The 24,976-nt window shown below is 45.5% G+C and overlaps 1 protein-coding gene across 8 annotated transcripts in view; it reads right to left on the reverse strand.

Annotated features, from left to right (window-relative positions):
- Nucleotides 1–14,945: 14,945 nt before the first annotated feature.
- Nucleotides 14,946–24,976, reverse strand: part of LOC139060785 (uncharacterized) — a 50,263-nt gene continuing 40,232 nt past the window's right edge. For 5 of the 8 annotated variants that reach the window (XR_011515042.1, XR_011515043.1, XR_011515040.1 and 2 more), the window contains 2 exons: nt 23,122–23,181; nt 19,837–20,112 (listed from right to left, as the gene is read on the reverse strand). Coding sequence is in view for 1 of the 8 variants with exons in the window: in XM_070539926.1 (XP_070396027.1) it covers nt 15,733–15,870; nt 19,920–20,034 (253 nt within the window). In the remaining 7 variants the exon portion in view is untranslated. Of the gene's footprint in view, nt 15,871–19,836; nt 20,113–23,121; nt 23,182–24,976 lie in introns of those variants that run through there. The other 3 variants (XR_011515038.1, XM_070539926.1, XR_011515039.1) reach the window with 3 other exon arrangements.

Raw genomic sequence — 24,976 nt, forward strand, 5'->3', positions numbered from 1 at the left:
CAAAGCCTATATATAGCCCATGAAAATATCACTTTTCCGGCGAAAAATAAAGTGTCTCGAAAGCGCTGGTTCCCCGCATATATCCCTTCCCCGCAGTGCGCAGACGCCGTTTAACGCGATAAAAACAGGATTGGGCACAGAATAATTTTCCCCCGAAAATTGAAAAAATGCAAAGCCTATAGCCCATGAAAATATCACTTTTCCGGCGAAAAATAAAGTGTCTCGAAAGCGCTGGTTCCCCGCATATATCCGTTCCCCGCAGTGCGCAGACGCCGTTTAACGCGATAAAAACAGGATTGGGCACAGAATAATTTTCCCCCAAAAATTGAAAAAATGCAAAGCCTATAGCCCATGAAAATATCACTTTTCCGACGAAAAATAAAGTGTCTCTTAAGCGCTGGTTCCCCGCATATATCTGTTCCCCGCAGTGCGCAGACGCCGTTTAACGCGATAAAAACAGGATTGGGCACAAAATAATTTTCCCCCGAAAATTGAAAAAATGGAAAGCCTATAGCCCATGAAAATATCACTTTTCCGACGAAAAATAAAGTGTCTCGAAAGCGCTGGTTCCCCGCATATATCCGTTCCCCGCAGTGCGCAGACGCCGTTTAACGCGATAAAAACAGGATTGGGCACAGAATAATTTTCCCCCAAAATTGAAAAAATGCAAAGCCTATAGCCCATGAAAATATCACTTTTCCGACGAAAAATAAAGTGTCTCGAAAGCGCTGGTTCCCCGCATATATCCGTTCCCCGCAGTGCGCAGACGCCGTTTAACGCGATAAAAACAGGATTGGGCACAGAATAATTTTCCCTCAAAAATTGAAAAAATGCAAAGCCTATAGCCCATGAAAATATCACTTTTCCGACGAAAAATAAAGTGTCTCGAAAGCGCTGGTTCCCCGCATATATCCGTTCCCCGCAGTGCGCAGACGCCGTTTAACGCGATAAAAACAGGATTGGGCACAGAATAATTTTCCCCCGAAAATTGAAAAAATGCAAAGCCTATAGCCCATGAAAATATCACTTTTCCGGCGAAAAATAAAGTGTCTCGAAAGCGCTGGTTCCCCGCATATATCCGTTCCCCGCAGTGCGCAGACGCCGTTTAACGCGATAAAAACAGGATTGGGCACAGAATAATTTTCCCCCGAAAATTGAAAAAATGCAAAGCCTATAGCCCATGAAAATATCACTTTTCCGGCGAAAAATAAAGTGTCTCGAAAGCGCTGGTTCCCCGCATATATCCGTTCCCCGCAGTGCGCAGACGCCGTTTAACGCGATAAAAACAGGATTGGGCACAGAATAATTTTCCCCCAAAAATTGAAAAAATGCAAAGCCTATAGCCCATGAAAATATCACTTTTCCGACGAAAAATAAAGTGTCTCGAAAGCGCTGGTTCCCCGCATATATCCGTTCGCCGCAGTGCGCAGACGCCGTTGAACGCGATAAAAACAGGATTGGGCACAGAATAATTTTCCCCCGAAAATTGAAAAAATGCAAAGCCTATAGCCCATGAAAATATCACTTTTCCGACGAAAAATAAAGTGTCTCGAAAGCGCTGGTTCTCCGCATATATCCGTTCCCCGCAGTGCGCAGACGCCGTTTAACGCGATAATAACAGGATTGGGCACAGAATAATTTTCCCCCGAAAATTGAAAAAATGCAAAGCCTATAGCCCATGAAAATATCACTTTTCCGACGAAAAATAAAGTGTCTCTAAAGCGCTGGTTCCCCGCATATATCCGTTCCCCGCAGTGCGCAGACGCCGTTTAACGCGATAAAAACAGGATTGGGCACAGAATAATTTTCCCCCAAAAATTGAAAAAATGCAAAGCCTATAGCCCATGAAAATATCACTTTTCCGACGAAAAATAAAGTGTCTCGAAAGCGCTGGTTCCCCGCATATATCCGTTCCCCGCAGTGCGCAGACGCCGTTTAACGCGATAAAAACAGGATTGGGCACGGAATAATTTTCCCCCGAAAATTGAAAAAATGCAAAGCCTATAGCCCATGAAAATATCACTTTTCCGGCGAAAAATAAAGTGTCTCGAAAGCGCTGGTTCCCCGCATATATCCGTTCCCCGCAGTGCGCAGACGCCGTTTAACGCGATAAAAACAGGATTGGGCACAGAATAATTTTCCCCCGAAAATTGAAAAAATGCAAAGCCTATAGCCCATGAAAATATCACTTTTCCGGCGAAAAATAAAGTGTCTCGAAAGCGCTGGTTCCCCGCATATATCCGTTCCCCGCAGTGCGCAGACGCCGTTTAACGCGATAAAAACAGGATTGGGCACAGAATAATTTTCCCCCAAAAATTGAAAAAATGCAAAGGCTATAGCCCATGAAAATATCACTTTTCCGACGAAAAATAAAGTGTCTCTAAAGCGCTGGTTCCCCGCATATATCCGTTCCCCGCAGTGCGCAGACGCCGTTTAACGCGATAAAAACAGGATTGGGCACAGAATAATTTTCCCCCAAAAATTGAAAAAATGCAAAGCCTATAGCCCATGAAAATATCACTTTTCCGACGAAAAATAAAGTGTCTCGAAAGCGCTGGTTCCCCGCATATATCCGTTCCCCGCAGTGCGCAGACGCCGTTTAACGCGATAAAAACAGGATTGGGCACAGAATAATTTTCCCCCGAAAATTGAAAAAATGCAAAGCCTATAGCCCATGAAAATATCACTTTTCCGGCGAAAAATAAAGTGTCTCGAAAGCGCTGGTTCCCCGCATATATCCGTTTCCCGCAGTGCGCAGACGCCGTTTAACGCGATAAAAACAGGATTGGGAACAGAATAATTTTCCCCCGAAAATTGATAAAATGCAAAGCCTATAGCCCATGAAAATATCATTTTTCCGGCGAAAAATAAAGTGTCTCGAAAGCGCTGGTTCCCCGCATATATCCGTTCCCCGCAGTAAGCAGATGCCGTTTAACGCGATAAAAATAGGATTGGGAACAGAATAATTTTCCCCCGAAAATTGTAAAAATGCAAAGCCTATAGCCCATGAAAATATCATTTTTCCGGCGAAAAATAAAGTGTCTCCAAAGCGCTGGTTCCCCGCATATATCCGTTCCCCGCAGTGCGCAGACGCCGTTTAACGCGATAAAAACAGGATTGGGAACAGAATAATTTTCCCCCGAAAATTGAAAAAATGCAAAGCCTATACCATGAAAATATCATTTTTCCAGCGAAAAATAAAGTGTCTCCAAAGCGCTGGTTCCCCGCATATATCCGTTCCCCGCAGTGCGCAGACGCCGTTTAACGCGATAAAAACAGGATTGGGAACAGAATAATTTTCCCCCGAAAATTGAAAAAATGCAAAGCCTATAGCCCATGAAAATATCATTTTTCCGGCGAAAAATAAAGTGTCTCCAAAGCGCTGGTTCCCCGCATATATCCGTTCCCCGCAGTGCGCAGACGCCGTTTAACGCGATAAAAACAGGATTGGGAACAGAATAATTTTCCCCCGAAAATTGAAAAAATGCAAAGCCTATAGCCCATGAAAATATCACTTTTCCGGCGAAAAATAAAGTGTCTCGAAAGCGCTGGTTCCCCGCATATATCCGTTCCCCGCAGTGTGCAGACGCCGTTTAACGCGATAAAAACAGGATTGGGCACAGAATAATTTTCCCCCCAAAATTGAAAAAATGCAAAGCCTATAGCCCATGAAAATATCACTTTTCCGACGAAAAATAAAGTGTCTCGAAATCGCTGGTTCCCCGCATATATCCGTTCCCCGCAGTGCGCAGACGCCGTTTAACGCGATAAAAACAGGATTGGGCACAGAATAATTTTCCCCCGAAAATTGAAAAAATGCAAAGCCTATAGCCCATAAAAATATCACTTTTCCGACGAAAAATAAAGTGTCTCGAAAGCGCTGGTTCTCCGCATATATCCGTTCCCCGCAGTGCGCAGACGCCGTTTAACGCGATAATAACAGGATTGGGCACAGAATAATTTTCCCCCGAAAATTGAAAAAAATGCAAAGCCTATAGCCCATGAAAATATCACTTTTCCGACGAAAAATAAAGTGTCTCGAAAGCGCTGGTTCTCCGCATATATCCGTTCCCCGCAGTGCGCAGACGCCGTTTAACGCGATAATAACAGGATTGGGCACAGAATAATTTTCCCCCGAAAATTGAAAAAATGCAAAGCCTATAGCCCATGAAAATATCACTTTTCCGACGAAAAATAAAGTGTCTCTAAAGCGCTGGTTCCCCGCATATATCCGTTCCCCGCAGTGCGCAGACGCCGTTTAACGCGATAAAAACAGGATTGGGCACAGAATAATTTTCCCCCAAAAATTGAAAAAATGCAAAGGCTATAGCCCATGAAAATATCACTTTTCCGACGAAAAATAAAGTGTCTCTAAAGCGCTGGTTCCCCGCATATATCCGTTCCCCGCAGTGCGCAGACGCCGTTTAACGCGATAAAAACAGGATTGGGCACAGAATAATTTTCCCCCAAAAATTGAAAAAATGCAAAGCCTATAGCCCATGAAAATATCACTTTTCCGACGAAAAATAAAGTGTCTCGAAAGCGCTGGTTCCCCGCATATATCCGTTCCCCGCAGTGCGCAGACGCCGTTTAACGCGATAAAAACAGGATTGGGCACAGAATAATTTTCCCCCGAAAATTGAAAAAATGCAAAGCCTATAGCCCATGAAAATATCACTTTTCCGGCGAAAAATAAAGTGTCTCGAAAGCGCTGGTTCCCCGCATATATCCGTTTCCCGCAGTGCGCAGACGCCGTTTAACGCGATAAAAACAGGATTGGGAACAGAATAATTTTCCCCCGAAAATTGATAAAATGCAAAGCCTATAGCCCATGAAAATATCATTTTTCCGGCGAAAAATAAAGTGTCTCGAAAGCGCTGGTTCCCCGCATATATCCGTTCCCCGCAGTAAGCAGACGCCGTTTAACGCGATAAAAACAGGATTGGGAACAGAATAATTTTCCCCCGAAAATTGTAAAAATGCAAAGCCTATAGCCCATGAAAATATCACTTTTCCGACGAAAAATAAAGTGTCTCGAAATCGCTGGTTCCCCGCATATATCCGTTCCCCGCAGTGCGCAGACGCCGTTTGACGCGATAAAAACAGGATTGGGCACAGAATAATTTTCCCCCGAAAATTGAAAAAATGCAAAGCCTATAGCCCATAAAAATATCACTTTTCCGACGAAAAATAAAGTGTCTCTAAAGCGCTGGTTCCCCGCATATATCCGTTCCCCGCAGTGCGCAGACGCCGTTTAACGCGATAAAAACAGGATTGGGCACAGAATAATTTTCCCCCGAAAATTGAAAAAATGCAAAGCCTATAGCCCATGAAAATATCACTTTTCCGACGAAAAATAAAGTGTCTCGAAAGCGCTGGTTCCCCGCATATATCCGTTCCCCGCAGTGCGCAGATGCCGTTTAACGCGATAAAAACAGGATTGGGCACAGAATAATTTTCCCCCAAAAATTGAAAAAATGCAAAGCCTATAGCCCACGAAAATATCACTTTTCCGACGAAAGATAAAGTGTCTCGAAAGCGCTGGTTCCCCGCATATATCCGTTCCACGCAGTGCGCAGACGCCGTTTAACGCGATAAAAACAGGATTGGGCACAGAATAATTTTCCCCCCAAAATTGAAAAAATGCAAAGCCTATAGCCCATGAAAATATCACTTTTCCGACGAAAAATAAAGTGTCTCGAAAGCGCTGGTTCCCCGCATATATCCGTTCCCCGCAGTGCGCAGACGCCGTTTAACGCGATAAAAACAGGATTGGGCACAGAATAATTTTCCCCCGAAAATTGAAAAAATGCAAAGCCTATAGCCCATGAAAATATCACTTTTCCGACGAAAAATAAAGTGTCTCGAAAGCGCTGGTTCCCCGCATATATCCGTTCCCCGCAGTGCGCAGACGCCGTTTAACGCGATAAAAACAGGATTGGGAACAGAACAATTTTCCCCAAAAAATTGAAAAAATGCAAAGCCTATAGCCCATGAAAATATCATTTTTCCGGCGAAAAATAAAGTGTCTCGAAAGCGCTGGTTCCCCGCATATATCCGTTCCCCGCAGTGCGCAGACGCCGTTTAACGCGATAAAAACAGGATTGGGAACAGAATAATTTTCCCCCGAAAATTGATAAAATGCAAAGCCTATAGCCCATGAAAATATCATTTTTCCGACGAAAAATAAAGTGTCTCGAAAGCGCTGGTTCCCCGCATATATCCGTTCCCCGCAGTAAGCAGACGCCGTTTAACGCGATAAAAACAGGATTGGGAACAGAATAATTTTCCCCCGAAAATTGTAAAAATGCAAAGCCTATAGCCCATGAAAATATCATTTTTCCGGCGAAAAATAAAGTGTCTGCAAAGCGCTGGTTCCCCGCATATATCCGTTCCCCGCAGTGCGCAGACGCCGTTTAACGCGATAAAAACAGGATTGGGAACAGAATAATTTTCCCCCGAAAATTGAAAAAATGCAAAGCCTATAGCCCATGAAAATATCATTTTTCCAGCGAAAAATAAAGTGTCTCCAAAGCGCTGGTTCCCCGCATATATCAGTTCCCCGCAGTGCGCAGACGCCGTTTAACGCGATAAAAACAGGATTGGGAACAGAATAATTTTCCCCCGAAAATTGAAAAAATGCAAAGCCTATAGCCCATGAAAATATCATTTTTCCGGCGAAAAATAAAGTGTCTCCAAAGCGCTGGTTCCCCGCATATATCCGTTCCCCGCAGTGCGCAGACGCCGTTTAACGCGATAAAAACAGGATTGGGAACAGAATAATTTTCCCCCGAAAATTGAAAAAATGCAAAGCCTATAGCCCATGAAAATATCATTTTTCCGGCGAAAAATAAAGTGTCTCCAAAACACTGGTTCCCCGCATATATCCGTTCCCCGCAGTGCGCAGACGCCGTTTAACGCGATAAAAACAGGATTGGGAACAGAATAATTTTCCCCCGAAAATTGAAAAAATGCAAAGCCTATAGCCCATGAAAATATCACTTTTCCGACGAAAAATAAAGTGTCTCGAAAGCGCTGGTTCCCCGCATATATCCGTTCCCCGCAGTGCGCAGACGCCGTTTAACGCGATAAAAACAGGATTGGGAACAGAATAATTTTCCCCCAAAAATTGAAAAAATGCAAAGCCTAGCCCATGAAAATATCATTTTTCCGGCGAAAAATAAAGTGTCTCGAAAGCGCTGGTTCCCCGCATATATCCGTTCCCCGCGGTGCGCAGACGCCGTTTAACGCGATAAAAACAGGATTGGGAACAGAATAATTTTCCCCCGAAAATTGAAAAAATGCAAATCCTATAGCCCATGAAAATATCATTTTTCCGGCGAAAAATAAAGTGTCTCGAAAGCGCTGGTTCCCCGCATATATCCGTTCCCCGCAGTAAGCAGACGCCGTTTAACGCGATAAAAACAGGATTGGGAACAGAATAATTTTCCCCCGAAAATTGTAAAAATGCAAAGCCTATAGCCCATGAAAATATCATTTTTCCGGCGAAAAATAAAGTGTCTCCAAAGCGCTGGTTCCCCGCATATATCCGTTCCCCGCAGTGCGCAGACGCCGTTTAACGCGATAAAAACAGGATTGGGAACAGAATAATTTTCCCCCGAAAATTGAAAAAATGCAAAGCCTATAGCCCATGAAAATATCATTTTTCCGGCGAAAAATAAAGTGTCTCCAAAGCGCTGGTTCCCCGCATATATCCGTTCCCCGCAGTGCGCAGACGCCGTTTAACGCGATAAAAACAGGATTGGGAACAGAATAATTTTCCCCCGAAAATTGAAAAAATGCAAAGCCTATAGCCCATGAAAATATCATTTTTCCGGCGAAAAATAAAGTGTCTCCAAAACACTGGTTCCCCGCATATATCCGTTCCCCGCAGTGCGCAGACGCCGTTTAACGCGATAAAAACAGGATTGGGAACAGAATAATTTTCCCCCGAAAATTGAAAAAATGCAAAGCCTATAGCCCATGAAAATATCACTTTTCCGACGAAAAATAAAGTGTCTCGAAAGCGCTGGTTCCCCGCATATATCCGTTCCCCGCGGTGCGCAGACGCCGTTTAACGCGATAAAAACAGGATTGGGAACAGAATAATTTTCCCCCGAAAATTGATAAAATGCAAAGCCTATAGCCCATGAAAATATCATTTTTCCGGCGAAAAATAAAGTGTCTCGAAAGCGCTGGTTCCCCGCATATATCCGTTCCCCGCAGTAAGCAGACGCCGTTTAACGCGATAAAAACAGGATTGGGAACAGAATAATTTTCCCCCGAAAATTGAAAAAATGCAAAGCCTATAGCCCATGAAAATATCATTTTTCCAGCGAAAAATAAAGTGTCTCCAAAGCGCTGGTTCCCCGCATATATCCGTTCCCCGTAGTGCGCAGACGCCGTTTAACGCGATAAAAACAGGATTGGGAACAGAATAATTTTCCCCCGAAAATTGAAAAAATGCAAATCCTATAGCCCATGAAAATATCATTTTTCCGGCGAAAAATAAAGTGTCTCGAAAGCGCTGGTTCCCCGCATATATCCGTTCCCCGCAGTAAGCAGACGCCGTTTAACGCGATAAAAACAGGATTGGGAACAGAATAATTTTCCCCCGAAAATTGTAAAAATGCAAAGCCTATAGCCCATGAAAATATCATTTTTCCGGCGAAAAATAAAGTGTCTCCAAAGCGCTGGTTCCCCGCATATATCCGTTCCCCGCAGTGCGCAGACGCCGTTTAACGCGATAAAAACAGGATTGGGAACAGAATAATTTTCCCCCGAAAATTGAAAAAATGCAAAGCCTATAGCCCATGAAAATATCATTTTTCCGGCGAAAAATAAAGTGTCTCCAAAGCGCTGGTTCCCCGCATATATCCGTTCCCCGCAGTGCGCAGACGCCGTTTAACGCGATAAAAACAGGATTGGGAACAGAATAATTTTCCCCCGAAAATTGAAAAAATGCAAAGCCTATAGCCCATGAAAATATCATTTTTCCGGCGAAAAATAAAGTGTCTCCAAAACACTGGTTCCCCGCATATATCCGTTCCCCGCAGTGCGCAGACGCCGTTTAACGCGATAAAAACAGGATTGGGAACAGAATAATTTTCCCCCGAAAATTGATAAAATGCAAAGCCTATAGCCCATGAAAATATCATTTTTCCGGCGAAAAATAAAGTGTCTCGAAAGCGCTGGTTCCCCGCATATATCCGTTCCCCGCAGTAAGCAGACGCCGTTTAACGCGATAAAAACAGGATTGGGAACAGAATAATTTTCCCCCGAAAATTGTAAAAATGCAAAGCCTATAGCCCATGAAAATATCATTTTTCCGGCGAAAAATAAAGTGTCTCCAAAGCGCTGGTTCCCCGCATATATCCGTTCCCCGCAGTGCGCAGACGCCGTTTAACGCGATAAAAACAGGATTGGGAACAGAATAATTTTCCCCCGAAAATTGAAAAAATGCAAAGCCTATAGCCCATGAAAATATCATTTTTCCAGCGAAAAATAAAGTGTCTCCAAAGCGCTGGTTCCCCGCATATATCCGTTCCCCGTAGTGCGCAGACGCCGTTTAACGCGATAAAAACAGGATTGGGAACAGAATAATTTTCCCCCGAAAATTGAAAAAATGCAAATCCTATAGCCCATGAAAATATCATTTTTCCGGCGAAAAATAAAGTGTCTCCAAAGCGCTGGTTCCCCGCATATATCCGTTCCCCGTAGTGCGCAGACGCCGTTTAACGCGATAAAAACAGGATTGGGAACAGAATAATTTACCCCCGAAAATTGAAAAAATGCAAAGCCTATAGCCCATGAAAATATCATTTTTCCGGCGAAAAATAAAGTGTCTCCAAAGCGCTGGTTCCCCGCATATATCCGTTCCCCGCAGTAAGCAGACGCCGTTTAACGCGATAAAAACAGGATTGGGAACAGAATAATTTTCCCCCGAAAATTGTAAAAATGCAAAGCCTATAGCCCATGAAAATATCATTTTTCCGGCGAAAAATAAAGTGTCTCCAAAGCGCTGGTTCCCCGCATATATCCGTTCCCCGCAGTGCGCAGACGCCGTTTAACGCGATAAAAACAGGATTGGGAACAGAATAATTTTCCCCCGAAAATTGAAAAAATGCAAAGCCTATAGCCCATGAAAATATCACTTTTCCGACGAAAAATAAAGTGTCTCGAAAGCGCTGGTTCCCCGCATATATCCGTTCCCCGCAGTGCGCAGACGCCGTTTAACGCGATAAAAACAGGATTGGGAACAGAATAATTTTCCCCCGAAAATTGAAAAAATGCAAAGCCTATAGCCCATGAAAATATCACTTTTCCGGCGAAAAATAAAGTGTCTCGAAAGCGCTGGTTCCCCGCATATATCCGTTCCCCGCAGTGCGCAGACGCCGTTTAACGCGATAAAAACAGGATTGGGAACAGAATAATTTTCCCCCGAAAATTGAAAAAATGCAAAGCCTATAGCCCATGAAAATATCACTTTTCCGACGAAAAATAAAGTGTCTCTAAAGCGCAGGTTCCCCGCATATATCCGTTCCCCGCAGTGCGCAGACGCCGTTTAACGCGATAAAAACAGGATTGGGAACAGAATAATTTTCCCCCGAAAATTGAAAAAATGCAAAGCCTATAGCCCATGAAAATATCACTTTTCCGACGAAAAATAAAGTGTCTCTAAAGCGCTGGTTCCGCGCATATATCCGTTCCCCGCAGTGCGCAGACGCCGTTTAACGCGATAAAAACAGGATTGGGAACAGAATAATTTTTCCCCGAAAATTGAAAAAATGCAAAGCCTATAGCCCATGAAAATATCACTTTTCCGACGAAAAATAAAGTGTCTCGAAAGCGCTGGTTCCCCGCATATATCCGTTCCCCGCAGTGCGCAGACGCCATTTAACGCGATAAAAACAGGATTGGGAACAGAATAATTTTCCCCCGAAAATTGAAAAAATGCAAAGCCTATAGCCCATGAAAATATCACTTTTCCGACGAAAAATAAAGTGTCTCGAAAGCGCTGGTTCCCCGCATATATCCGTTCCCCGCAGTGCGCAGACGCCGTTTAACGCGATAAAAACAGGATTGGGAACAGAATAATTTTCCCCCGAAAATTGAAAAAATGCAAAGCCTATAGCCCATGAAAATATCACTTTTCCGACGAAAAATAAAGTGTCTCGAAAGCGCTGGTTCCCCGCATATATCCGTTCCCCGCAGTGCGCAGACGCCGTTTAACGCGATAAAAACAGGATTGGGAACAGAATAATTTTCCCCCGAAAATTGAAAAAATGCAAAGCCTATAGCCCATGAAAATATCATTTTTCCGGCGAAAAATAAAGTGTCTCCAAAGCGCTGGTTCCCCGCATATATCCGTCCCCGCAGTGCGCAGACGCCGTTTAACGCGATAAAAACAGGATTGGGAACAGAATAATTTTCCCCCGAAAATTGAAAAAATGCAAAGCCTATAGCCCATGAAAATATCATTTTTCCGGCGAAAAATAAAGTGTCTCCAAAGCGCTGGTTCCCCGCATATATCCGTTCCCCGCAGTGCGCAGACGCCGTTTAACGCGATAAAAACAGGATTGGGAACAGAATAATTTTCCCCCGAAAATTGAAAAAATGCAAAGCCTATAGCCCATGAAAATAACATTTTTCCGGCGAAAAATAAAGTGTCTCCAAAGCGCTGGTTCCCCGCATATATCCGTTCCCCGCAGTGCGCAGACGCCGTTTAACGCGATAAAAACAGGATTGGGAACAGAATAATTTTCCCCCGAAAATTGAAAAAATGCAAAGCCTATAGCCCATGAAAATATCATTTTTCCGGCGAAAAATAAAGTGTCTCCAAAGCGCTGGTTCCCCGCATATATCCGTTCCCCGCAGTGCGCAGACGCCGTTTAACGCGATAAAAACAGGATTGGGAACAGAATAATTTTCCCCCGAAAATTGAAAAAATGCAAAGCCTATAGCCCATGAAAATATCATTTTTCCGGCGAAAAATAAAGTGTCTCCAAAGCGCTGGTTCCCCGCATATATCCGTTCCCCGCAGTGCGCAGACGCCGTTTAACGCGATAAAAACAGGATTGGGAACAGAATAATTTTCCCCCGAAAATTGAAAAAATGCAAAGCCTATAGCCCATGAAAATATCATTTTTCCGGCGAAAAATAAAGTGTCTCCAAAGCGCTGGTTCCCCGCATATATCCGTTCCCCGCAGTGCGCAGACGCCGTTTAACGCGATAAAAACAGGATTGGGAACAGAATAATTTTCCCCCGAAAATTGAAAAAATGCAAAGCCTATAGCCCATGAAAATATCACTTTTCCGACGAAAAATAAAGTGTATCTAAAGCGCTGGTTCCCCGCATATAGCCGTTCCCCGCAGTGCGCAGACGCCGTTTAACGCGATGATGATGACAAAATGTATTTATTAAGGGATGGCGCGAAGGCCTATAATGGGGAATAGGAAAGGGAGGGGGGAGGCGTACTCAGAGCCGTCCTAGGAGCTTCGCGTCCTTGGCGAAAGCCAAGAGTGAGTCCAGAATGGCCCTATCAGAATCCATCGAGCCAGTTGCCGGTCTAATCCACTCCTCGTAGGACGACACTCGCACCGCCCTCAGGTGGTGGTCCCGCTGTTGAGCGTGTCGCTGGCACTCCCAAAACAGATGGTCTGCGGATGGCCGTGTAGCCATGTCGCAGTCAGGGCACCTGTGTGGCGTCTGGAGCGCTTCTTGGTCCGCGGAGGCTGTGGGATGGCCGGGTTCCTGCGATGGAAGGGAGTTTGGAGACGGAGATGGAGGGCGTCTTTCCCGGTGTGGCCGGTACTGTCGCCACCGCTGCAGCACATCCGGTGTGTGGACGAAGCCGGAACGGAGCCTATGCAGCAGCACCTGCCCCGACCTGGGAAGACCCGCTGGAAGGGGGTCTGGGTCTGAGGGCACACTCGCACGGAGTTCCCTCTTGCGTCGGTTGGCTGCCGCTCTCAGAGCTCTGTCTGGGTCATACGGGGCTCCATTTGTCGTGTTGCTTGTGCTGGTTGTGAGGGCTTCTGAAGGATCCCGGGAGACGACGCGGTTGGAAAGAAGGGCGCGCGCCGCCTCGTGGGCTCTCTCATTTCCCTCGATGCCCTGGTGACCAGGGATCCAATGAAGTGTTGCAGTGACCCCGTGGGCCTCCGCACGCCTGAAGGCCTGCTTGACGAGGAGTACTACCGATGATGATGTGTGGCGCGACTTGCAGGCGTGCAGCGCATACTGAGAGTCGGTGTATATATCGATGTGTTTTGCTTGCGTGGTGCTTGAAACTCTATCTAATGCCCAGACTATTGCGCGGAGTTCAAGGTCCGTTGGGTCGTCAGCATCAGCAGTTGTAAAGGTAGAATGTGTCTCACAAGAACCCACTACGTGGTAGGCGACTGCTCCTTCGCTGGTGCGTGGGTCGAAAGCTGCGTCAGTGTACACTTGTTCGTGACTTGGCGGTGCGTCTGCGACTGTCTGCATTTTAACGCGATAAAAACAGGATTGGGCACAGAATAATTTTCCCCCCAAAATTGAAAAAATGCAAAGCCTATAGCCCATGAAAATCTCATTTTTCCTACGAAAAATAATGTGTCTCGAAAGCGCAGTTTTTGGCATATATCGGATCCCCGCCATGAGCAGATGCCATTAAACGTGATAAGTAAACGATAAACAAAAACGTATCAGTTTTCAGAAGACGATATTATCATGTTTACAGCTCTGTAAGCCAGCAATGATCTTTGACGTCATAATTCTGTATATTACATCTAATAGTACATATTGGGTGAACTTAACTGATGCAATATACTTGGCTTTTAAACACTCGACTGACATTCGAGTAGGACTTCTGCGAGACCCTTTTAAACAATGTAACCAATTTACGTGATATCTAAATAATTAAATCAAATTTGTCCGCTTTAGATGCTCTAACGGATGCAGCTCGTAGAAGACACATATGCGCTCTTGGTGCAGGACTACGGATTTGGAAATTTCTTGCTTCTATCTTTTGTAAAACTTGATTTCCTTTGAGAATTTATTTTGAGACATTGAGACCATAAATCAATACTCCGCTTCAGGAGTCATTAGTATTTAACTTTTTCTCTAAAATGAAACAAATTTCACTAAAATCGGCCCAGCGGTTATCTCAGAAATACGTTTCTGCGTTTTAGATGTATTTGAATGCGCGGCGTCGCAGTTGGGCCCGAACTAAAGCTTCCTCTTCAGTCACCGCACCAGCTTTCCTGGACGTCACGAGTTTGAACGCCATCTGGTGAAGCCTAGTTAACGTTCTGACTGTAGAAACCGACTGGAGTATTTTATTTATTCAACTTTCTGAATTTTCTCCCATTTATGTTTTTGCTTATACATTCTTGGCGAATTTCCCAGTGCATCTCTCCCACAAGGGAGTGTTGCTATTAGTGACTTATTACTATCGTAAGTTGCATGGTCGTTTATTAGTCGGTTTTTATCCGGGTTCTTTATAAGATATTTTGCTTGGTTTCCCATGGTCCCTCCAGGATTTATTTACAAATGGGGGTTAAATGCAGAGACGACAATATTTGATCGTGTTTGGACAGATAACGAGGTTGGCTGTATTTTAAGGGAAAAAATCGTATTATGCCGAAGGCAACAAGATTTCAACTGAGTCTTAAATTTTTGCAGAAGTTGTAGGAAGTTGCGAAGTTATAAAGTTAAGCATGAAGCTTAGTAATACATTTTCCGATTTTCGCCACGTTACGAAACAGTGGACTCCGTCTCTAAGGATGTAGAAAAAAAAAGATAAAATTTGTACGAGATACACCACTCTAACATATTTCATCGATGTTTCGAATTACTTATTCGAAACTCAACGAAATGTGCAGTGTTTTCACGGGGTGCAAACCGCAGCCGAAGGAAGAGGCGTAAGCAGAACCAAACGTGGTTTATTCCATGACGGCTCGTAGTGGAATGCGGCCCGGTGGCCGCATGACTGGGCTAATATAGCAAGCTGTCGCGATAGTCGCGCCGTTGCTATCGCTCAAGCGGCGATGATAACACAACACTCTTCCCTCTTTATTTTAGAGGGTGCACTTGTATCCTTATACAATAGTTAAAGAACGGCTTAGTATCGCTCGGGTGGACGGCGTTGTCTTGACGGGTAGCGCCTGTGCGCAGCCGATGTCTCTGATGGAGGAGCGGGAGCTGGAGGGACGGACTCTCCGGGAATCGGTTCTTCTGACGTTGGCTGGTCACCAGTCTGACCTTCAGGGAAGACCAGGAACCCCTCCGAGAAATCGGAGTCGGATGCCCTTGGTGTCACCATAGGGCCGGCGCCAGCCAGCAGCTGGTCGAGATGTCGACGCCAGATGAACTTGCCTCGGGGGGTGGTTACCATGACTTTGTACGAGACTGGTCCAGTCTTCTTCAGAACGGTTCCACGAACCCACTTCGTTGGGCCTCTGTAATTGCAAACTAGAACACTGTCATTAACACAAAAACAGTCCCTGTTGCTCCTGCGCTGCTGCATTTGGGTGAACTGACTGTGCATCCCCTTCCCCTCCACTGTAGGCTTCATTGCATCCAGCGTGGTGCGCAATCGTCTACCCATCAATATGTTAGCTGGAGCTCCTCCAGTCGTAGGGTGAGGCGTATTTCTGTATGCCAATAAGAAGTTGTGAAGTGTTTCTTCGATAGACTCACCGGGAGATGACTTGCGTAGAGCAGACTTCAACGTTTGCACGAAACGCTCAGCCAGACCGTTTGTGCTTGGATGACAAGGAGCGCTCACGACGTGTCTGGCCCCGACGCTCCGCATAAACGCCTTGAACTCTTCGGACACCAGTTGTGGTCCATTGTCGGACACCACCATCTCCGGCACTCCGAATCTGCAGAAAAGTTCACGCAAGCAGGCAACAGTACGCTCGGACATTGTGCTTCGCATAACGAACACTTCCGGCCACTTCGAGTGAGCATCTACAACGACTAAAAACATAGTTCCTCGGAAAGGTCCTGCGAAGACCAAGTGAATTCGCCTCCATGGTGCGGTCGGCCATGACCAGGGATGCAGAGGTGCCTTAACTGGATCATTCCGTTGTTCCTGGCAGGCTTGGCAACTTCGTACCTTTGTCTCTAAGTCTGCATCAATTGACGGCCACCACACATAGCTGCGATCCAGCTCCTTTCTCCGCACAATGCCGGGATGACCGAGGTGCAGTTCGTCGAGCAGGGCTTCTCCAAGAGGGGACGGAATAACAACCCTCAGGCCATACATGAGGCACCCTTGATGCACGCTGATCTGCAAACGTCTATCAAAGAATGGTTTTAAGCTCGCATCTCGCAAATGCTATGGCCAGCCTATGCTTGTAAGCTGGAGCACTTTACTGAGCACCAGATCACGTGCTGTAGCGAGCGCAATCTGTTTAGCGGGCACGGCATAGTCCAGACGCAAAGCATAAAACGATTCCTCGCCTTCAGATGTACCGTCTTCAGGACCCTGGAGCGGGAACCTTGAAAAAAAATCTGCTTCTGCCTTGTCACTGGACTTTTTGTACACGAGCGAGTACTTGTAAGCGGACAACGTGACAGCCCATCGCTGTAAACGTGCCGCTGCAATTGGTGGAATGCCCATTTTTTGCCCAAGAATTGTTTGCAATGGCTTGTGATCCGTAGTCAATGTGAAACATCTCCCATAGATGTAGAAATTAAACTTTTTGACGGCAGAGATAATGGCCAGCGCTTTTTCTAGCTGACTGTACTTCTTTTCGGCCTCGGTTAATGTGCGCGACGCGTAAAACACAGGCCGAGAGCTTCCATCTTCAGTTACATGAGAAAGTACTGCACCCACGCCGTATTGGGAAGCGTCACATGCCACTTGCAAAGGTTTATCTGGGTCGTAATGCGCCAGGATCGAGGATGACGCCAACGCATTCTTGATTTCCTCGAATGCCCTTTGACACGATTCATCCCAGAGCCATGGCTGGTGGCGACGCAGCAGTTTGTAAAGTGGATTCGCCAGAGTAGACAATCGAGGAACAAACTTCCCGTAGTAATTTACAACGCCCAGAAACGACTGTAGTTGCTGCTTGCCTGTGGGTGCGGACGCTTTCATCAGTGCTTCTATCTTGTCTGGCGTTGTGCTGACACCTGCTGCACTGATAATATGACCCAGATACCGCAATTCCGTTTGGAAAAATGAGCACTTTTCTTTCCTTACTCGAACGCCGCTCTCCGTTAACCGCTTCAGAACCGCTTCGAGATTTGCAAAATGCTCGTCTGACGTCTTGCCGGTGATGAGAACGTCATCCAAATAGCAGCTGACGCCTTTCAGGCCTTTCAACATTGTGTCCATAATTCTTTGAAAAATAGAAGGTTCCGACGAAACACCGAACGGCAGCCTGTTTACGGAAAACAGTCCTTTACGAGCATTTAGTGTCAAATACTTTCTTGACGATTCTGACATTACTACCTGCTGATAGGCTCGATTTAGGTCAATTTTAGAAAATTCTTGGCCTCCTGCGAGCGCCGTGAACAACTCGTCGATTCTCGGGAGTGGATAGCGATCAGTTTCAAGACAAGGGTTTAGGGTGGTCTTATAATCGCCGCATAGTCTTATGCCACCGTCCTTTACTACTGGCACAACCGGCGTCGCGTAGTCACTTGACTCGACTGGCGAAATGACTCCCATGTCTTCCAACTTTTTAAGTTCAGCCTCGACTGCTGGTTGCAATGCAAAAGGCACACTTCTTGCCTTCATAAATTCTGGCACGCTACCTTAATTCAGGGACAATGTCGCTCTTTCTTCTGTAATTGTCCCCAGTTCGTCCTGAAACAAGCTCTGGTACTTGTCTAGAAGAGCGCGCAGTCTGAAACGGCAGAAACGTCCCACCTGGGAATAGCGATGAGCTTGAAAATACGGCTCCAGTCGAGTCGGATGGCTTGCAACCATTGTCGACCTAGCAGAGGGGGTTCCTTTTCTCTCGTGACGTAAAAAGGCAGCTGGGCCCTCTGCTCTCCGTACTGCACGGCAACGTGAGCCACTCCGACAGGCTGGATGATAGCTCCGTCGAATGTCCGCAGCTTCAGCGTCGTTGGCACGACCTTGATGGAGGGAAACATTTGATGAAACTGATCAAAAGACATTACGGACACAGTAGCCCCCGTATCCAGCTCCATTTCCAAGGGTACGTCTTGTACTTGCACTGAAATTTTTATCGGCTCCATACCAGGCGAAACAATTCCCTTCACGCTAACAGAAGCTTGAACGGGACTCAACCCCTTCATTGCGTTTCGACGCGCTCCCTTCGTCGTTCTCTTGTTAGCTTGGCACATTCTTTGAATGTGCCCTTTCTTATCACATTTGAAAGAAATGGCCGCAACGTGCGGGCACAGTCTGCTTGCATGTTTCGCAGATCCGCAGCGGTAGCAATTTCCCTGCGTCATATCAGTTTTCCCAACCGCTCCGACTTTGTGAACGTCTGATACGCTTGATTCGGAAGCGTGCACTTCTGCAACGCTCTTTGTCGCCGCTTCCATGGCTAGCGCTCTTTCTACGGCCTTCTGGAAGGTTAGCTTGTTATCCTCCGTGAATAACACGTGCTGTATATCTTCTCGGCACAGACCGCAGACAAAACGGTCCCGCAATGACTGATCAAGGGCGGATTCAAATTCACATGTCTGTGCCAATTTCCGCAACTGCGCAACATATTCCGAAATAGACTCAGTCTCAAGTTGTGCTCTTCTGTGAAATTTTGCGCGTTCGCTTTTTACCGACGGCTTCGGTGACAAATGGTCACCAAGAAGTCTCTTTAAAAACCCGAAACATTTAGCTGACGGCGATTCCGGCGTGGTCAACGACTTGAGAAGACTGTACGTCTTTGGGCCTATGAGACTCAAAAAAGCGTGTACCTTGTCGTCCTCGGGGATACGGTTGACCTGAAGAAACGACGACAAGCGTTCCTCGTACGACGGCCAGTCGCTTGTGCACTTGTCAAATGGCTCGATGTGTCCCAGTCGACCCACGATTTGCGCCACTGCACCCGCCGCTGCCGGACCTTCTGTTGCCATGTCAGCTTGCCGCAGAATTGCTCAGCATCCCGCCCTCGTCGCCAATGTAGCGTTTTCGCGGGGTTCAAACCGCAGCCGAAGGAAGAGGCGTAAGCAGAACCAAACGTGGTTTATTCCATGACGGCTCGTAGTGGAATGCAGCCCGGTGGCCGCATGACTGGGCTAATATAGCAAGCTGTCGCGATAGTCGCGCCGCCGCTATCGCTAAAGCGGCGATGATAACACAACAAAAGGTAGTAATGATACCGTACTACCAGCAAACAAAGACTTTAAATTTAGTAAGCAAGTATGTAAGTGCTTTATTTCCCATATACAACATACATTTGAATGAGATTGAACCTTAACGTAAATATATATTTTGTGAGTGGGTCTGTTTATTTTGGTGACCTGCGCGCGTGACATTACAGGGCATCTGTTTCTTTGGGACAATGAATTTCGCGAGCCAAAATCAAAACAATTGACCACACTTTCTCCTGCTATCGAACGGAACCGCATTTTATATTTGACAGTTCTGGCGTTTGAGCTTTATATTGTGCATCTAAACCCTGATTTGCCAAGTTCCTTACCCAACATGGTTATTTGGTGTTGTGCTTAAGCAGCACAACACAACGAGGTGGCGGTATCAGATCCCGGCCACGGCGGTCGCATTTCGATGGAGGTGAAATGCAAAGACACCCGTGCACTAAGTGCACGTTAAAGAACCCCAGGTTGTCCAAATTAATCTGGAGCCACCCACTACGGCGTGCCTCATAATCAGATCGCGGTTTTGGCGCCTAGAACCCCATAATTTAATTTTTTTTACCAAGTTCCCTACCATTATTGTCAGCAATGTTCGGCTGGGGCGACGTACGACGTCTGGTCACGAATTCACCTTCAATCCCTGCTCCCTGGCTTGACGTTGACGCTGCCTTGGCGTGTCGTTCATCGTGACTTCCACCGTTTCCTGTAGACGTGCACGATACAGATTCCGAGGAATGCCACCGACACTGAAACCAGTGCGCAGGTGATCAGAACGATCTGCAGTGCTGGACTCCATTGGTCATGCTGCGCAGTCCTCTTCTTGTCTGCAAAGGCGTTGCTATATATTTAAGCACATGCTCGAAACTTAGCAGAATAAGTATGAGCTAAGACTTGGGCTTATCTGCCCGTTATTGAAATGAAATTCGTCCACACGCTCTCGAGCTATTTATTACACTATTAAAGGAACAAATCACAGACTACAAACTGTGTCATTCCTGTTTTTGTCGTGAATGTATACATGGTGAGAAGCGAAGGACAAGTGGCCTCTTGACCATAATTTTAGTTTACGAAAGAAGGAAGACCAGAAATTTACTGCAGCAAAAGGGCAGAAACAAAAACAAAACAAGGTTCAGACTCGTGGAAGAATCAAAGCAAGGAGAAGACTGCTCTGTTGTACTCCAGCAGTTTTTTTTTCTCGTTCCTACGTGTTCATATCAGTTTTTTTTTTGTTCCTTCATTGTTTCCCGTTTTAGCTTAAGAGGAAGCTTTAGTTCAGGCCATACTCTTAACGCGGCCTATTCAAATACATGTAAAATGCAAAAACGGTTTTCTGAGATGATCCCTGGCCCGATTTTAATGAAATTTGTTGCATTTGAGAATGCAGAGCACAGCTGGCAGAGTGCCAGACACTTTCTCGCGTATAGACGTTGAACGTTTCCGGTGCTGGAGGAGGTGAAATCTCGCGAAAGTTTTCAGCTCTAAAAGTGAACACCCGATAATGTCACCCCAACTCATGCACAACGCGTGTGTGTGCAAACCCCGCCATCCTGAATGGTGTGATTTGGTCACGTGACATTTGAAAGGCTTACTTTTCTTTTTTTTATTTCCTGATGAGCTTTCAATATTTCTACCGCTGCGGAGTCCCGGACACTGTCAGCCACATGGTGGTGGAGTGTCCGCGCCATCAAGGGCCCAACAACCAAGCAGACAAAACAGAAAACAAGGACGAAGCAGAAAAGCACCGCCAAGAATCATGCAGGCACGTGAGGTATAGAGTGGCCGTCGACCCGAAATACAGAGTTACGGCTCCTTCGGGATTTATCAGCCGACTGCACAGTTAAAGTAATATCTGCGAAATTAGTGCGCTTCGATATAGCACGAGACAAGGGAGGCAACTCATATAACAAAAAGCCGAGTGCTCTCTTCTCACACTATCTCGCCGAGATAAAAAGGCAGTGCAGAGTACTTTTGCATTGCTGTGCGTATGAATTTGTAATCACCTAGAAAGAGCTGAAATGAAGCTCATAAGGTAAGGCTATACGAGCTACCTTTTCACCAGTACCATTTGTCACTACCGTCACTACGTCACATCAAGAGGATAGCGTTCATTCGAAGGGCGTGCGTACACAGCTTTGCGGTATGTGATGCGCGAGTTCCTCTGTTCAGCATATATTGTTGAATTTCTGGGGCAAAAGGTTTTTCCATTTAAATTGAACTATCTTCATAGAAGTTAGTGCAGTGGAAATTGAGAAAAACTATTTCTCTTTTCCTATGCATTTAGGTTGAAACACTTGGCGCGAAGCGACTCCTGTTCATGTCCGCACCTCGTCTTCACGGAAGCACCACCAAAATACAAACAATGTCAGCAGCACTATACATATAGAAAACAGAAGCAGGGGGACGACATTGTTTATTTCCTCCTACATTTCTTAAGAGCAAGCTTTAGCTCTGGTGCTCCTGTGTAAATGCATGTAAAAGAATCATTCGTTTTTTTCGACAACCACTGCACTGAATTTGACTAGGTTTATTGCATTTAAAACAAAAACTAAAATCTAGTGACTGGTTATATTGAATTTTTGGTTTAGGTTGCCAATATTTTATAAAAATTTATAAAATCACAAATTTTCAAAGAACGAAATTATAAGGTTTAGAACTCTCTAACTCAGCAATTAAAAATATCACAATTATGTGAATTCTATCTAATAGTACACGTAAAGCGGAGAAAATTGATGTTACACATCAATCTCAAAAAAATGTGGTAATATGGAAATACAGATTTTACAGAACCCTTGTACAGATCGTAACAAATTCACGTAAAATATAAAATGACATGACAAATTTGTCCGCTTTCAATCATCTAATGGTTGCCGTTTACAGAACCGTGATATGTGTTCTTGATGCAGAGCTATTGATTTGTAAACTTCGTGCTTCTACTTTTCTCGAACTTTCGAATATTTTAACATCTTTTTAAAAACATTCAGGCCCTTAATCTAAATTGTGCTACACACAGTCCCTAGTATTTAACCTTGTCTCTCAAGTGCAACAAATTTCATTAAAATCGGTCCAGGGGTTATCTCAGAAAAGCGTTCTTGCGTTTTACATTTATTTCAATATGCCGCGTTGGAGTTGGGCCCGAGCTAAAGTTTCCTCTTAAAGAATGCGAAGTTAAATCTATTGCGCAATTTGCGGTTAACCAACAGTCTCAGCCTTTCGGAAGGGTATGGTGTGCAATTTAGCATCTATTTCACTGCTCCAGATCGAATCTAGGTTAATCAAAAGGAGGGTACAGTCAGTGAAAGGCCAATAGGGGAGTCTACTCGATCACACCATCAGACAAAGTTTGAAAGCATGCTCTGTCTCATTTACGCTTTGTGTGCTAACAAGCAAGCTTTGCAAGTGAGACTCGTGTCAAAGTTAATTACAGGCACTATTGAGCCGGCTTGTTCCAATGCTTATAGTGTGTGCCTGACGTGCTTTCAGACTCCATAGGCATGCGCTTTGGCATTTACGCCATGAGTGAATAGCAATGAATGTAAGGCAGATTGGAAGGTTTATGTGCCAAACGCGGGTTCTGAGAACTTTGCAAGGTAGGCTCTGGCAGCACATATGTCAATATACAAAGAGGCAGCGTTTGCGAGCTTGCGCAAGGAGGAAAGTCTTAGTACTGAGGGTATTTTTCTCAGAACTAAGTGCAATGGTATTCGATGATGGTAACAGCAAAAGGGGAGAGTAAGGAGGTCGTATGGACTGCCATGTAGGTCGTGTCTTTGGCACTCAACATGGTCAAATGAATATTTTGGACGCGAAACGCGAGTTGTGAGCAATTAGCATACCGAGGTAGTCCGAATGCCGTCTCGTCATGGCCGCCAAGACATGACCAGTGGTTTTCCATTCTTTCGCGGGCACCGGAAACAAAGAGAACAAGTTTTTTTTTTTTTTGAAATGGCTAATTGGTATTTCTCGCTTGCCTGCCATATGCTTATATTGAATACAGAAGTTCAACGTGAGATGCACGTCGCCAAGTTTCTAGGTAAACGTTCTAAGACTAGTGGCAGCAAATGTTTCAGTCCTTTTATTTTTGAGCGCTCTGATCAGCGACCATAGCAGCCATGACAGAGCCCTCTATCCGACTTTTATCACCTTCGCAAACGCTTCGGTGGCACAGACGCGTTGCCAGGATTTCCAGCCGTGTTACGAAGTAAATCTTGAGAGAAAATTGGCTATGGCGCCATGCGACGGAACGGACTTCATGTCGGCGCTTGCCGCTACGACATGACTGCGCTCAACAAAAGTACTGATTTCTATTTCTTTCGGAGTTAAACTCTTTGTATCCCTTAGGCGCGTCCTCTTCACGAGGCGTAACTATTCGGGATTAATTCTTCAAATTGAGGATCTCTGGAAAGCAGCAACGAAATGAAGCTCGATTTTAAAAGCAAGCTTTAGTTTGGCAGCTCTTTTCTACATACACATTAACGGGCAAATGCTTTAGTCGTTATCCAGGGCACATAATCGGGTGAGGTTTTGTGCATAATAAATGACAAAAGTTAAACACTACTGATTGGAGGCAGACAAATTGTGCTGCCATAGCAATTATATGCTCGAGGTGCATTCACGACGTCATCTCCACGGCTGCCATTGTTTTGTCGTCCAGCTGACAGCGCATGCATGGATCGAGCGTGGAGTGAGCCTAGGGCATGACTGTGTTGCACTGAGGTTCGACACTGAAAGAATGAAAGTTCGCGAGCGAATTATAAAATGAGATCTGCCGAGGCACGAGATGTGCATAATTTGTCCAATGCCTTAAAGCGACTCAATGGTTACCTTGATGTATTTTCCCAAGGAACACGGATGTAATAAACAGATACTTGTAAATTCTTTCTGCGTGTGAACTTGTTCTTTGCACTGTAAGGCCGACGACCCCAGAACATTGTGTGTGCGCCTGCGTACGCGCGTAATAAGTGAGAATGCGCCAATTCAGTGCGTGCAGAGAGACTGGACAAATAATGGAGTGATTAACGCATAAAGTTGTGCTAGTGTGTTCAGGCATTTGCTGTGACATTGTTACTACACCCTAAGAACAGTTTACACCCTTTGGAGTGCCCCTTTTGCCACACAACAATAATCGTCATCTGCCTTGATGCGTTTCCTTTCTTTAACGCGGCGAGCCGGGTACTTTCCAGTAACGAACGGCATGCGCGTTATCAGCATGATAGCATTGCCGACAGGAAATGCTATCATGCTGATAACGCGCATGCCGTTCGTTACTGGAAAGTACCGGGCTCGCAGCGTTAAAGAAAGGAAACGCATCAAGGCAGATGACCATTAGTGTTGTGTGGCAAAAGGGGCACTCCAAAGGGTGTAAACTATTCTTAGAGTGCAGCGCGAACAAGTCTTACTGAAAGAAAGGTGGGACAAGACGGAGCGCTAGTCTACAGGGTGCCTGAAGGTGCTGCGAGGTTGCTTATTAGGCACCTCGCAGCACCATCAGTTGCGTGCGAGGTGCCTATTAGGCACCTAGCACGCAACGCAGCCGTCCCTTCGGTGGTGCACGAAGCGGCACCGACAGAAAAACGTCGGCGCTCGTAAATGAAAGTTGCTGTCCATTTCGCTGAGGCCAGGAATGCACAACGATGTTGAGCGCACGGGTGCTGGGTGGGAACGCTTTATAGTGTCTGTACGCAGATCGAT

This window comes from Dermacentor albipictus, chromosome 6, assembly GCF_038994185.2.
Source record: "Dermacentor albipictus isolate Rhodes 1998 colony chromosome 6, USDA_Dalb.pri_finalv2, whole genome shotgun sequence".
NCBI classification, from domain to species: domain Eukaryota; kingdom Metazoa; phylum Arthropoda; class Arachnida; order Ixodida; family Ixodidae; genus Dermacentor; species Dermacentor albipictus.